This window comes from Palaemon carinicauda, chromosome 3, assembly GCF_036898095.1.
Source record: "Palaemon carinicauda isolate YSFRI2023 chromosome 3, ASM3689809v2, whole genome shotgun sequence".
In the NCBI taxonomy this organism is placed as follows: Eukaryota; Metazoa; Arthropoda; class Malacostraca; order Decapoda; family Palaemonidae; genus Palaemon; species Palaemon carinicauda.
The window spans coordinates 128707716-128723613 of record NC_090727.1 but is presented as its reverse complement, the minus strand read 5'-3'; the positions used below and the strand labels follow the sequence as shown (position 1 = coordinate 128723613).

The window sequence follows — 15898 nt, the reverse complement described above, 5'->3', positions numbered from 1 at the left end:
TCGGGTAGCCACAACTACAGATTCATCCAGTGGATCTGGTGTTCCAGGAAGGAAAGATATGCTATTTTCCAGGCAATCAGTATATATGATTTTCATATGAAATTTGAAACAATTTATCCAGGAGTGAAAATATGACAAATTCGAAGATAATTTGTATTTTTCCTAACCATACAAACCTTAGCTATTTACAAAGGGTTATTACTTTTAGCGTAGCTGAAATGGCGAGCCATTAGAATTTAACGAGGGTGTATTACCCCCGCGCTAGTTAGCGGGGGGGTAGGGGAGTGGTAGCTAGCTACCCCTCCTCCCCCTCACACACAGGTGAATACTCACTTTCACTTAGAGGTAGGACTTGTCTTGGGGGACAGGGCTGGCGGGCAAATATGTGTAAATAGCTAAGGTTTGTATGGTTAGGAAAAATACAAATTATCTTCGAATTTGTCATTTGTTCCGTAACCGAAATACAAACCACGCTATTTACAAAGGGTGACTTATCCCTTAGGAAGGGTGGAAAGTCCCCAGCCATACTGGCTTTGGCTTTACCCGGGGACTCAGAATCCGAGTGAGTCGCACTCGAGAAAAGGAGTCCCTGCACCTCACAAGTTCCTTGCACCGCAAGGAACCATGTGGCCTACGTAAGCTTGTGTGTGAAGGAAGAAGTGTGACCCGTCCTAGGCAGTTGACCTGGAGTTCCAGAAGGAACTCTGGGTTAGGACGTTCCCAATACCACCTCGTCAGGGTATGGGGGACGCGACAGTATTGACTCAATACTCGGAACACAAGGAAGCATGGTTTACCTGCAGAGGTTCGAGGTCAGCTATGCAGAGACCAGGATGCTGCTTCCCCGTAGAGGGGATGATGAAGAAAGAAGTAAGGGCCAGACATACTTCTTTCGTTCATGCAGACTAAAACCTGATAACAATGCCCTCAACCTTCTGCTACCTGTCCAAAAAGGAGCCTGAGGTTAGACCAGCTGTTGTGTAGCCACCACAGAGCGATAGAAAACGTATCGAGACTCCTGTGGGTCACGCCCTGCAGGAAGCGGGCTGCGAAGGTCATCAGACGCTTCCAGACTCCAGCTTGTAGCACCTGCGTCACAGAGTAGTATTACTCGAAGGCGAGGGACGTTGCGATGTATCCAACATCGTGCTGTAGGGCGACGTGACGGGGGAGGGTCTGAAGACAGGTCGAGATGAATGTCCTTGAGTCCGGGCTGAAGAGGTATACTGGTGACTCTCCCCCCATGTCCTCCTTGTGTTCCCAAATCGGCTGCAACTGAGGCCAAACTGCAGCTGTTCCCAGCGCTAACCTCTCGATTCCTGTACTGGCAAGAAAGAGAAGGTCTTGGGACATCAGACACAGAATGGAGACTCAAAATCTTGAATGAATCGGACCGAAGGGTCGGGACCCTCAGATTCTGAGTCTAGCCAACAACTCAGGAGCGAGCCTGAATGTTGCCTTCTCCTCTTCCTTAGAAAGGGGGGGAGTAGTAAGAGACCAAGAAGATTGCTTACACACTGGCCGTGGCCAGAGTGAGCAGAAGACCCAAGGCGGAATACAATCCGAGGCCTGTCGTAAAAGGGTCTTGAGAAGATCTCTTAAAGGACTAAAAGTCCGAGCCATGCTCCAAGTCGGAGGTCTTCCTCCGACTAGGGCAGGGACGATCGTAGCTTCGCATGAGCGAGGATAGATCCAGCGGGCAGGAAAAAGTTATTCCTTTAAGCCTGAAGGTCAGGGAAAGGCTGAGCGACAGGCTTCATTGCCAAGAGCGGAAAGGAGTTTCCTCCCGCCGAAAGGCAATAAGACCGTTATTGCTGGAGAAGAGGCCTCACGGGAAGAGGTATATCTCCCACGGCACCAACCACCTTAGACTCTTCACTTTGCCTGGGAGACCCCTGTGGATGACTATCGCAGATGACGCGACCTCCGTACCGCGACTGTAGCGGGTTGTCTCTTCTAGAGGAGGAAGCGTAGTGTCTCCAGGCATGAAGCCGAAGCGACGCCCCGGTTCGGGAGAGATGTCGCAGTGTGGTTGCTTGAGTAGTCTGCGCCGTGGGAGAAGCTCTCCCGGGAGTTCCGTCAGGGGAAGCAGAGGGTCCAGAAACCGTTCTGCGCATAGTCCCAGTGGAGCTCTCCCATTGAAAGGTTGACAGACAACCTGGTTTTGTTGAGACCCATTGTCCGCAGACAAAAAGGAGGGAAGACGCAGGCGTCGAAGTTGTCCCACCATCACCGGAATGCATCTTGCCAGAGTCTCGGGGTCTGAGACTGGGGGGAAAACTAGCGGAAGCTTGAGGTTCCAAGCTGTCGCGATCAGGTCCCCCAGACCAGCACTTGCTGGTTACCCAAGGTCAAAGACCCTTAGGTACACTCTCTCTATGAGGCTCTGCTCGGATAGTCTGAGAGAAACATTCCCCTGCCTGGAATGAGAGAGCCGATGGTGGAATTGAGAGAATCTCAATCATCCCGGTATCTCTACTGCAAGATGTGAAGGTGTGAAAATGCGTCCCCTGCTGGTTAGCATGAAGTCGACACGCAACGGGGCGACTTGGCAGGAGCGGTAGGATCTGAAGAGGGGCCAGACTAAGGCCCTTAAGCCTGCCTGAATGATGGAGAGGTATCCTTCAGGTCTTGACCATAGGCCTGGACCGGAACATGCCCCCCCCCCCCCCCCCCTTTCCTTTGACGAGTCCGAGAACCGCATCAAGAATGTGGGGAAAGGACGAGAATATCCACTACCATCAAGAGGCTCCATAGGTCAACACCCATTGCAGGTTTAATAGTTCCGCTGGTCCCATAGGGCCAGGGAGTCCGGTTAAACATTGCCTGAAGCCACCGGAACTTGGATCGCCCCACATGGAACTTATCCTGAGGCGACCGTTCGGACTATAAACGGGTCAATGAGGAAAGAAGAACTAGGAAACGTTCCAAGGTAGGGCTGAAAACTCTGCTTGACTGAGAACAGGTACTGCGACTCTCCTCAGTCTTGCCACAGTCAACCGAAAGGAAGGCTCGGAGGATGTGGTAACAGAATCTGGCGTCCCCAGGTGGTCACCCATCCAAGTACCGACGTTGCTTAACCTCGCTGGACGGACGAGAAGCGGGGTTTCCAACGTGGTAAGGCGGTTGACTCAATATCATGGCCAGATACTCCAGATGTTGAGGCAGAGGAAGAGAAGGCTCCAAGCAAAATACCATGAGCCCACACTCATGGTCAGCATTCGGAAGCTTTTCCCGGCGCTGAAGAAGGTCGAAACCCGAGCCTACCGGAGTTGACCAGCCCTCCAAACAGCAGAGGAGGCGAAAGTCTGCACCTGAGCGGCCAAAAGGAAGGCAGGGAGAGTTCTCTGGGGAAACACACCTGCTATGCCACGGCGGGATAGCCACACTGCATCATAAGCAGGAATACTTGCAGTTTAGGCTGAATTCGACGAGCACCCTGGAAGATGGATGGAATGGAAACTGAAAGTACCCGTCCTTCCGATCCAGGGTTAAAGGAGTCCTGTCGCCTCGTTACCAGTCTGATCGATTCTGCTGGTCTACGCTGGCCGAAGTTTGTTCGACAAACTTGATCAGGGCTGAGAGGTCGACTATGGACATCCCCTCTCAGATCCTTCCTTACAAGAAAGGATCGACTGAGGGGGCCGGGGGTGAAGCCGTCGATGATCCTAAGGAAGACCTTCGCCTAAGGTATGGATCATTCTGCCCAACCGGGCAACTCTGCTGATGCTATGGCATAGAGGTTCAGAGACACTGAATTCGCTGACAGAGACGGCAGGCGCGATATCCTTGGCTACTCACAGAGATTGTGCGGGAATGGGCATCGGGAAGCTGTCATTCGGATGAGTAACCTTAAGCATCCTCCCAGCGAAAAAACCTGCAATCCTAGAGTTCGTGAACTCCTTTTAGGACTATGCCCTCCCCCGGGGAAGTCTCCCGTGCCATCTGTTCCTGACAGGAGGAAACTGCAATTGGACACCTTGTCCCAGTTGTCGTAGCCGATAACTTAGGCCGACGTGGTTGAAAGAAAAGGGAGCTGGAGCCCTGCAGAGTCTGGAAGAAAGCGCCTTGGAGGAGTGAAACCGGAAGTCGATTTACTCCGCACAGCAGATGTTTAAGTCTCTGTCCTTGGGCAAAGACAAAACTCTTCTCAAGGATGGAAGGGTGTCTGAGGTCGTTGACCTCCACAGATGAGACACCCGAAGGAAGCCTTCAGTCAGTGCGTCCAGATGGTACAACATCGAGCTTGTCCGCAAGTAGATACTTAACGACGAAAGGCCAAGGTGCCTGAGCTCGAGAGGAGGAAAGTACCCTTGATCTTCCTGTAGCTTCCTTGAACCAAACCTCGGGCCGTAACCGAGGAGGGAAAGAACCTGGTAAGCTCCCAGAGGAAGAGGTAAGCAGTCACCCCTTGTCCGATGGAGAAATCTTCAACGGAAAGCCCCCCCGCCAAAAATCCTTCCAGGGCGGGAGAAGGAGAGAGTACTCGTGCAGGAGTGGGGACCCTCGAGACCGACCTCTTGGGAACCAACTTCGCCCTGGGGGAAGTCACCACGAAGTCCACTCCTCTCTTTCTCTTCAGCGTAGGAGAGACAGCCGCTGGTTTGTTACCCTGGCCGGTGAGTGCTGGTTTCATAACCCTCATTAACGCCCGTGCCAGCGGATCAAACCATGTCTGCTGCTCCAAGGACACAGAGTCCGAAATCCTCGCTAAGGTGAAAGGGATCGGGCGATCCTTTGGAGAGGACACGACGGTTCCTGCCTGAAAAGAAGGTGGGAAGAATGCTGTACTGACCTGTCTTCGTCCTGCACTACCAACCTGTGCTTGGATGGAGGTGATCCCGAGTGCCGCCTAGGAGCAGGCGTCCCTGCTGCTACCACCGGCTGTGGAATTCGCCGCGAACTATGGTCGCGCGAGGGCGAACGGTCGCGCAAAGGCGAATGGTCGCGCGGGCGCACAGGCGAGTGGTCGCGCGGGCGCGCAGGCGAGCGGTCGCGCGGGCGCGCAGGCGAGCGGTCGCGCGGGCGCGCAGGCGAGCGGTCGCGCGGGCGCGCAGGCGAGCGATCGCGCGGGCGCGCAGGCGAGCGATCGCGCGGGCGCGCAGGCGAGCGATCGCGCGGGCGAATGGGCGTGACGGCGAGGGATCGTGCTGCCGCGTAGGTGAAGAAGATCGCTGGCGGTAAGCGATGGCGAGCAGCATGTGTAGGTGAATGATCGCGTGATAGGGTGCGATGGTGATCAGCATCCGCAAGAGGGCGAGCGTTCAGGGTTGTGCGATGAGGAGCAGCATGCGTAAGCGGGCAATCGTGCAGGGTTGTGCGATGGCGAGCAGCATGTGTAGGTGAATGATCGCGTGAAAGGGTGCGATGGTGATCAGCATCTGCAGGAGGGCGATCGTTCAGGGTGGTGCGATGAGGAGCAGCATGCGTAAGCGGGCAATCGTTCAGGGTTGTGCGATGGCAAGCAGCATGCGCAGGTGAATGATCGCGTGAAAGGGTGCGATGGTGATCAGCATCCGCAAGAGGGCGATCGTTCAGGGTTGTGCGATGAGGAGCAGCATGCGTAAGCGGGCAATCGTTCAGGGTTGTGCGATGGCGAGCAGCATGCGCAGGTGAATGATCGCGTGAAAGGGTGCGATGGTGATCAGCATCTGCAGGAGGGCGATCGTTCAGGGTGGTGCGATGAGGAGCAGCATGCGTAAGCGGGCAATCGTTCAGGGTTGTGCGATGGCGCGCAGTTGAGGGTCGCGCGATGGCGATCAGCATCCGCAGTTGAGGGTCGCGCGATGGCGATCAGCATCCGCAGTTGAGGGTCACGCGATGGCGATCAGCATCCGCAGTTGAGGGTCGCGCGATGGCGATCAGCATCTGCAGTTGAGGGTCGCGCGATGGCGATCAGCATCCGCAGTTGAGGGTCGCGCGATGGCGATCAGCATCCGCAGTTGAGGGTCGCGCGATGGCGATCAGCATCTGCAGTTGAGGGTCGCGCGATGGCGATCAGCATCCGCAGTTGAGCTAGTAGCTGGCGAACCATGTTCCTTCAGAAGTGTTGGAGAACGTTGGCGTGCCAGCTGTAACACACGTGGGCGATCCGGAGATCGCTGGCGAGCTGATGATCGCTGACGAGCTGACGATCGCTGGCGAGCTGATGATCGCTGACGAGCTGATGATCGCTGACGAGCTGATGATCGCTGACGAGCAGAAGGCTACGCGTGGAAGCCTGCGTAAAGAAGAGTCCTTGACCCCGACCTGAACCGAAGTTCTAGATCGCGAGGGCGAACGTGGGCGCACAGGGCACGTAACAGGAACCGCAGGGAAGATCATCTTGAAAGCGCTGACGAACAGGAGAGCGCTGACGAACAGAAGGGCGCGCAGGGAAACCCTGACACGCAAGGGAAGAACCCCCGTGGGGGCAACCCTTTGCTCCGAAGGGATCGTTGTCCGCCGGGAGACTGATGTCCGTCGGAAGACCGCTGTCCGTCGGGAAGACCGTTGTCCGTCGGGAAGACCGTTGCCCGTCGGAAGACGAGATTAGACTGCTGTCCATCTGCACCAAGACGGAAGATCGAGAAAAAGAAGTTGTAGGCTGCAAACGGAGATTCAAAAAGGCGCCTCAAGCACCCTTATAGGGAGATGAGAGGCCCTTACGACGAGGCGGACGGAGGGCCTTACGGCGAGGGAGGCCAACAGCAACAGCAACAGAAGAAACCTCCGAAGAGGAGTCTCTATGAGTGTACTCTCTCGCGAACGAAAGAGAAACACTTCGTGGAAGAGACTGGTCAGCCAGTGACCTAAAAGGGGCAATCCTCCGAAGAGGAGCTCCTGCAGTTGCCCAGCCCCTTGAGCGAAACTGCAGGTGCGACCGCTCAGCACCAAGAGCATAGTCGCACGAAAAAAAGGCAAGAGAAGAACCCCCCATAAGAGGAAAAGCTCAAGCCTGGACAGGAAAAAACTTCCCTCGGAAGGAAAGTTATCCGCCCAAGGAGGCAAGCCTCCTGACTGTTCTAAAATGAACTGGAGAGCTGTCCGTCGACACGGGAGTACTACCAGTAGAAGGAGACACGCCCCTGACGACAATACAAGGGGGGAGGCAGCAACAGCCGAATCCCCAGGACTCAACCAGACAGCTCACACCGTTGCTATATTACAGAAACGAACTAGATCGGTAACTGTAAAAAAAAAACAAATAATATTAGTACACATTCATTCCCCCGGGAAGGCTCCGAAGAGGAATCCCGAGGAAAAGGAACAAGAATTACACAACAGGCACGTGCCCTCACAACCACTTACACTCGCGGAAGGAGAGCTGTAACCAAAACAGAATTATAACAATTATAATTATGTAACTATGTAATTATGTAATTTAAAAATGAATGAACACTAAAGAAAAAAAAAAAAAGAAAACCCCGAAAGGAATCGTTCTACAAGCTGAAAAATTAACAACTACAATTAGATTCATAAACTAATTGAGACAAAATGTACGGCGTAGCAACCCCACCCACACGGGAAGGAAGCTACAAGGGCGTAGTAAAACATAGTAAAAGGGTGAACGACCTCAAGAGAGAGAGAGAGAGAAAGACCGAAGTCAAACTCGATCGCAACCCATAAAATTAGGCCGTGGTGGCCTAACTGCCGAGGCCTCCACGTAGATATCGTACACTACACACACACATCTGAAAAGGAAACTTACTTATTTCTATACTCAAATATATATACAAACATGAAAACATGTTTACATATATATTGAGTAAAAGAAAAGTAAGCGAATAAGTAAAGACAAAACAGACAATGGCTGCCAAGCGAGGACCAAGACAGAGAGACGTCTGTCACAGTCCGAGCCAAAAGTGAAAGTGGGTATTCACCTGTGTGTGAGGGGGAGGAGGGGTAGCTAGCTACCACTCCCCTACCCCCCCGCTAACTAGCGCGGGGGTAATACACCCTCGTTAAATTCTAATGGCTCGCCATTTCAGCTACGCTAAAAGTAATAACCCTTTGTAAATAGCGTGGTTTGTATTTCGGTTACGGAACAAATTCACATTAAATTATTATTATTATTATTATTATTATTATTATTATTATTATTATTATTATTATGTGTTTGAGATGAAGTGTCTAAGGAGTATGGCTGGTGTATCTCGAGGAGATAGGGTTAGGAACGAAGTAGTGAGGGTGAGAACGGGTGTAAGAAATGAGTTAGCAGCTAGAATGGATATGAATGTGTTGAGGTGGTTTGGCCATGTTGAGAGAATAGAAAATGGTTGTCTGCTAAAGAAGGTGATTAATGCAAGAGTTGATGGGATAAGTACAAGAGGAAGGCCAAGGTTTGGGTGGATGGATGGAGTGAAAGAAGCTCTGGGTGATAGGAGGATAGATGTGAGAGAGGCAAGAGAGCGTGCTAGAAATAGGAATGAATGGCGAGCGATTGTGACGCAGTTCCGGTAGGCCCTGCTGCTTACTCCGGTACCTTGGTTGACCGCGGAGGTAGCAGCAGTAAGGGATTTAGCATTATGAAGCTTCCTTTGTGGTGGATAACGGGGGAGGGTGGGCTGTGGCACCCTAGCAGTACCAGCCGAACTTGGTTGAGTCCCTTGTTAGGCTGGGAGGAACGTAGAGAGGAGAGGTCCCCTTTTTTTTTTTCATTTGTTTGATGTCGGCTACCCCCAAAAAATTGGGGGAAATGCCTTGGTGTATGTATGAATTATTATTATTATTATTATTATTATTATTATTATTATTATTATATTACAAGCTAAGATACAACCCTAGTTGGAAAAGCAAGATGATATAAGCCCAAGGGCCCCAACAGGGAAGATTAGCCCAGTGAGGAAAGGAAACAAGGAAATAAAAACTACAAAAGTAATGAACAATCAAATTAAAACCTTTTAAGAATAGTAACAACATTAAACTAGAACTTTCTTAAATAAACTATAGAATCTTCAAAAAACAAGAGGAAGAGAAATTAAATAGAATAGTGCGCCGAGTGTACCCTCAAGCAAGAAAACTATAACGCGAGACAGTAAAAGACCATGGTACAGAGGCTATGGCACTACCCAAGACTAGAAAACATTGATTTTTATTTTGGATTGTCCTTCTAGAAGAGCTGGTTACCAGAGCAAAAGAGTCTCTTCTACCCTTACCAAGACTTAAGAAGCCACTGAACAATTACAGGGCAGTAGTTAACCCCTTGAGCGAAGAAGTGTTTGGTAATCTGTTGTCAGGTGTATGAGGACAGGAGAATGTGGAAAGAATAAACCAGACTATTCGGTGCATGTTTAGGCAAAGGAAAAGGGAGTCATATCCAGAGAGAGGGATCCAATGTAGTGCTGTCTGGTCACTCTAGTGGTAGTATCTCAACGGGTGGCTAGAGCCCTAACGAACCGACTCCCTATAAACATCAACTCTAATATGCCTGGCATACACAATGGATTAGAAGAGCCATTATCAATTAGGATAATGTCAGCATCATGTCATCTTTACATGATACATACATACATATACCAAGGCACTTCCCCTAATTTTGGGGGGTAGCCGACATCAACAAATGAAACAAAAACAAAAAAGGGGACCTCTACTCTCTACGTTCCTCCCAGCCTAACAAGGGACTCAACCGAGAGGAACGTAGAGAGTAGAGGTCCCCTTTTTTGTTTTTGTTTCATTTTACATGATATACTGTATATCATAAAAGATGTATAGTTTTAATTTTAATAAGTACCCTAAACAGACTTAGTAAAGGGATTTTGACGAAGGAAAAATCTAGAATATTTACCGAAGCGAACATAACCCAAAATGGCTGCCGATACCTCGGCAGGACAATCGCTTCCAAAACTAAAAACCACCATATTGGAAACAGAACAAATGCCCGGTACTGACAAAAGCTGCCAAAACAAACTATGGTACTTAACATTGGTAAGGGTGAAGTATCAACGTCAGTCATGTTGAATTAACGACAATCACTTCGAAAAACACTGGGCAAAACACTTATCAACTTAGCGGGCAAGTCCAAAACAGAAGGATGACCTGGTGAGCGCGAGTGGTAGGTGTCGGTAGGGTAACCCAACTGTATTCTCTAGGGCCTGTCACGGCCCTCCCCCTTTGATGAAGGGATTATCTAAATGGAAGACAGCCTGTGAATAGTGTTTTACAAACGCCCTTGTTAGATATACGACACCAACAAGGTGCTCGCGCGAGGGTTGTAACCTCTGCATTCCATGCTTTTAATTTTCTCTGGTATATTTGGAAGATTTATATCAGAAAAAGTACAAAGAAGGACTTTTTCGCCGGCCGTCACAGGTCGACCCAGAAATACCTATGTTGGGCATTGAAGATTAGCTCCTTCTAGTATCACTAAAGTATGACTGGTCAAAAGGAGATTAAGGAATCCTTGTAAAGCAGAATTTTCCTGCACATATGACCAGAAACTCAACTCTATTTATGATACTTTTATTTAAGAGAATTGCTATTTATAATGGCTGAACAGGGTGACAAAAATATCTCCGTCAGAGACAAAAATTTCTGCACGTATGACCAGAAACTCAACTCTATTTATGATACTTTTTTTTTAAGAGAATTGCTATTTATAAATGGCTGAACAGGGTGACAAAAACATCTCCGTCAGACAAAAATTTCAATTGAAGGGTCGATAGCTCTCTTTTGAATGACAATTATGGAGATAGCATAACCAAAACAGTTAAAGATAAAAACAAACTAAAACATTCCAAAAACGAGAATGTTTATATATAAAAACCTGACTAGGATTACAGTGCTCTAGATTACAAATTAGATGGATGAAAGAGCAAAGCTCCTTCCTTCCTAGAGCCCAGGATCAATAGGAGTACACCTAGACTGGAGGCCGGTCAGCTAGCTAATTATGGAGTGTCTTTATAGAATTCATGAAAAGAATGAGCGATGACTAACAAATGATGAACTTGTGAAACAGGTTTCGTTTTAAAACTTATGGTGACAGAAGTAATTTTTGCACTAAAATTAAGACGCATGTTTTCATTAGACATTTTGCAAGCAATAATTCCAACTGACAGAATGAATTACACTTACTTCAGATCCTACACTTGTCTGTCCAGCTGCTGGAAGAGAAAGATGAGACATGTCGAGGTACTGTGACACAGAGATGAGCGATTGGTCGTGTCGGATCGGGTTGTGGACGATTGTCACTTGAGCGCACTGGCCGTACAGATCCACCACCGGCCACAAACCTGGAAATAAATGACCATCAGTAACGCAACCTACGAAACAAAGCTGCGGCATGACTCAGAGAAACGTACGAGACTCATCTCGGAAATTTAAAAATTTTGAATTGTATTTAATCAACAAAGGTTTTTAATGCGAAGAAAGATTTTGACACTTGATGATAGGAACAGTTTCTAGACTGAAGTCATGTTACAGATCAAGATATGCGATCAAAAAACTCCTGTTTCAAATTCTGAAAAAAATAGAAGCAAAAACAGCTTGACAGTAATGTGGCATTTGAGTTTACTGTCTTGAGCCATGCGAAAGAAAAGCTGTCCCTGCTCCTACTTTTCTTTTGGATATGAGAGTTCTTTGAAAGCAACCTTATAACAAAGGAACAACTTGCTCTTCAGCAATTCCCTATCAACACACTTTTTTTTTCACAAAAAAATAATAAAAAAAATTTCCTTATTGTGGTAAAAAATACAAAAAACTTTAGCACAAGATGAATACAAAAAGTGAATATAGAATCATGAAAATACAAGACTAATGACACAGCTACATCCTACATACCTTCGTCTTCTATTGTCGGCGTGAAACAATTTAAATAAACTCCTTAGTGAGGGACAAATAGGGACGAAAGATCTCCAAAGTGGCAAAGATTCAGGCCATAATGACAAGGAGATGAATTACAGTAAGTAAATCTAATCAAGGACAGAGGTCAATTTGTCATGTTTGTTTTTTAATTATATATAATTAAAGTTATTTTTGATAGTTAATTATGCACCTAGCTCATCTACCCAAAAACTCCTGAAGAATTGCAAGCTATGAATCAACGTACACAATAAACGTGATGATTACTCTTCAACTGTGAAATAATAACTTTATATTAACCCTTTTACCCCCAAAGGACGTACTGGTACGTTTCACAAAAGCCATCCCTTTACCCCCATGGACGTACCAGTACGTCCTTGCAAAAAAATGCTTTAAAAATTTTTTTTTTCATATTTTTGATAATTTTTTGAAAAAAATCAGGCATTTTCCAAGAGAATGAGACCAACCTGACCTCTCTATGACAAAAATTAAGGCTGTTAGAGCAATTTTAAAAAAAATATACTGCAAAATGGGCATGGGAAAAAAATAACCCCTTGGTGGTTAAGGGTTCGAAATTTCCAAAGAGCGTGGGGGTAAAAGGGTTAAATGATAAAATTTTGATGTTTTAAAATCATTCAGTGACCGAATTATGTTGTCTTCGCCACCCATGATGTAAGAAAGAGGAGAGTTAGTAGCTATGTTGTTATATTTTCCAAGATTTATGATTTACAGATAAAAGCAAACCTTTCAACTGTTAAATTGCTTGATGAACTGATTGAAATATTTACAAGATAGGTAAGCTAAGCTTTCCGCAGAAAACTTCTACTTCTGAACCAAAAGTATATATCCTTGTGAATCTTTCTAGGAATAAGTTTTATAACTAAGATACTAAAAAGACTAAATGAACTTGATGGATATTAATAAAATTTCTGAGCACTTCTTAAACTAAAATATGTACAGTACTGTAAAGGTAGACCCTATTACAATATTGGTATTTGACACCCAGACCTTAAAATATATCTATGGTTATTTACCAGATTATTTGCTGTGAAATTCTCATACTAGTCCTATACATTTTGCTAACCCTTTTTAACACTAGAAGCTGGGGGTAAGGTGAAAGGAAGAAAGAGGCCGATCATTCTTTATCCTTTGAATGGTTTATTCTAACTACTCTCATCTCTTCATCCGTATTTACCAACAGCACAGTTTATTATTTTCGTACTTGTTTCTTTTTCTGTTATTATTATTATCATTACTAGCCAAGCTACAACCCTAATTGGAAAAGCAAGATGCTATAAGCCCAAGGGCTCCAATAGGGAAAAATAGCCCTCTACCTCTATGCGAGGAATGGGGAGAGATGAGTGGGTGTGACCATAAAGATATATATAAATTCATATATATATAGCCAGACACTTGCTCTTTATTATATAGGGGAGATGTTTTGACTAAAGGATTAATAAGAATTTGGGAAAGAGAAGAAAGTAACTCTAAGGGAGAATGGATTACATGGGAGTTTTGCAATCTCGTTTTACCCTCGCTGTAATGGCCTCTATACCAGCTCAAAATCACCTATCTCCTTCTGTAACTATCATTTCTGGGCTCAACCTGTGTCACTCCGTGAAATGCTCCTTAAAGCACCATTTCAAAGGTATAAATACTGCTAAATATACCAGAGAAAAAAGTTGCATGGAATGCTAGGAATATATCCAGCTCGCTCACCCCTAAAGGGTGTCGGTATTAAAACTGGGGCGAGTGATACCACTACCAGAGATCCCTCTCCAATAAGACTTCTCCCTCCTCAAAATCCCCCTTTACTACGAGGTGTCGTTCACTACAGCTACTACCCCCCCCCACTACCTATCCTTCTCCTATCATTCCTTGTTAGCACCCGTGAACGTTAGGACAAAATCCCTTTATCACATATTTTCATAAAAAGCATACTTGTCTCCAGAATAATCATCACTGTAAAAGAAGCTATTCAGCATTATTTTTTATATTATTTCAATGATAATACTCCTGAGAATATATGAAATGACCTCTGTCCTTAATCACAGCAAGATTCCATTCCAGGAAAGACTTTCCAACTGTCATGAGGCACAATCAAGGTTCTTCTCGTTACACATGACCCAAAATGTAATCTATTTTATTGTGGTTCTGAGCACAATTGGCTTCTAAGGCTACCTCCCTGACAGTCAAGTGTAGTAAAGCATTAGAAAATGATATCGTGCACACAAGAAAACATCTAAATTATATAATACTTTATATAAATATCAGATTTATTTCAAGTTAGAAAAAAAAATTCATGAGTAAAATGCAAAATAATTCGCAACAAAAATAGCAAGGATAAGTTTTACAATGAGTTGTATATTGCAGTAATCATATAAAGTGAAATCAAAGTACACATTATGAAACGATTTTTATCTTATCAACAACGTAGAAACATCATTCAACATCCAAATGCAATTAAGAAACCATAATCAGGCAAAAAGGTTTTTCTTATTAACCCACCAGCACTTTAAATTTAATTACTGGAATCATTTTTATTCGTAGGTGAAAGAGCGAATCAGAGCCTCATCATTAAACAAACTAAGATCCAATGGTATGAATGCAGGTATTTTACAAAAGCCAGATTTATTCCCACCATAACTGTATACAGTACTTCTGCATCAAAATATTCCTACGTTGACCCTAGTATATTTCTTGTGTGACATCAGCAATTATTTCTTTTTATTTTGAAAGCAAAACGGATAACATTAGAAAATACTTTCAACAGTTAACTACGAATTCTTTTCGGATTAGCTAATCTTTCTATCTGGGAGACTGGAAAAATATTAAACCATCTATTGAATTAACTTGGGCATCATGTAAATTCACTCTAACATTCATCAACTCTGAAAAAATCAATATCCAACATTGCATCACATACATACATATACTAAGGCACTTCCCCCAATTTTGGGGGGTAGCCGACATCAACAAATGAAACAAAACAAAAAGGGGACCTCTACTCTCTACGTTCCTCCCATAAGAAAATGGGAAAATATGCTAAGAAGTGAATTAATAAAATTAATCAGCTATCACTGAACACATCATGACACGTGCAAAAGTGTTTTTTTATTCCGATCAAGTGGATAATATTATGTGAATATGAAAATGATACAGTGCATAAACTCATCTAGCACAAAGACCAAGATTGTTAATTTCTTATACATTGAAGAAAGTCATGCTATATAAACTGTTTTCACTCATAGCTAGCAATAATAATACATTGCAAATAAACGAAATCCAATACTAGATCTAATCACAAAAAAATACACTACTGTACGTACTTGCAATATAAAAAACCTCGTTAAATTCTTCAAATTAGCTCTTCAAAACATTGCCATTTCTAATAAAATTCCACCCTCATTTTTATACCAATAAAAGCTAAGGTATCGTCATAATTTCTACAAATTTTAACACAACCACCGAGCTCGTAGCCCCTTTGAAGTGTTGGCCTAACACTTCCTTAGAAGAAAATTTATGCCAGAACCACACATCACCCCAATTTTGATTTCCTGATGACACCAGACAGTTTTGGAAGGTCAGTTGGAGAATTTGCTGCATAGATGACTTAAAACTGGAGACTTACTAACAAACAAGAATTAGAAACAGAAATAAAAATTCAAGATATACAAGACATGCATTTTCTTTTACTTAATAAAATTTAGAAATTAGGATAATTTCAAAATCAAAAAGATACAAAAGTAAAAAATTAAATAAACGACCAATCATTAAACAAGCAGTAACAGCGCATGTTCGATGAGAGGGTTTAACTTACGTCGTTTTAAGTAGTGTGGGTGACAAAACTCTCATTAAGAATTTAAAAATCTACAGCTGCCAAATATAATGAAATTTCTTCCTAAAAATTCAATGACCAAGCTTTGAAAAATGATATTTTAATTATAAAATAAATTTTTGAATATACTTACCCGGTGAATATATAATAGCTGCAACTCTGTTGCTCGACAGACACATACATAAAAAACTCGTGAGCGATCGCTATGCAGGTTGCGGGTGTGCCCACCAGCGCCAACTGTCGGCCAGATACCACTCTCGGATGTAAACAAAACCTTCAATT

The 15898-nt window shown here is 45.0% G+C and overlaps 1 protein-coding gene across 1 annotated transcript in view; it reads right to left on the bottom strand.

Moving 5' to 3' along the window:
* The window catches only part of Neurl4 (neuralized E3 ubiquitin protein ligase 4), a 94658-nt gene that overhangs the window by 15200 nt on the left and 63560 nt on the right, over positions 1-15898 (bottom strand). The window contains exon 15 of the mRNA XM_068370591.1: positions 11053-11210. Within this exon, the coding sequence (XP_068226692.1) occupies positions 11053-11210 (158 nt within the window). The remainder of the gene's footprint in view (positions 1-11052; positions 11211-15898) is intronic.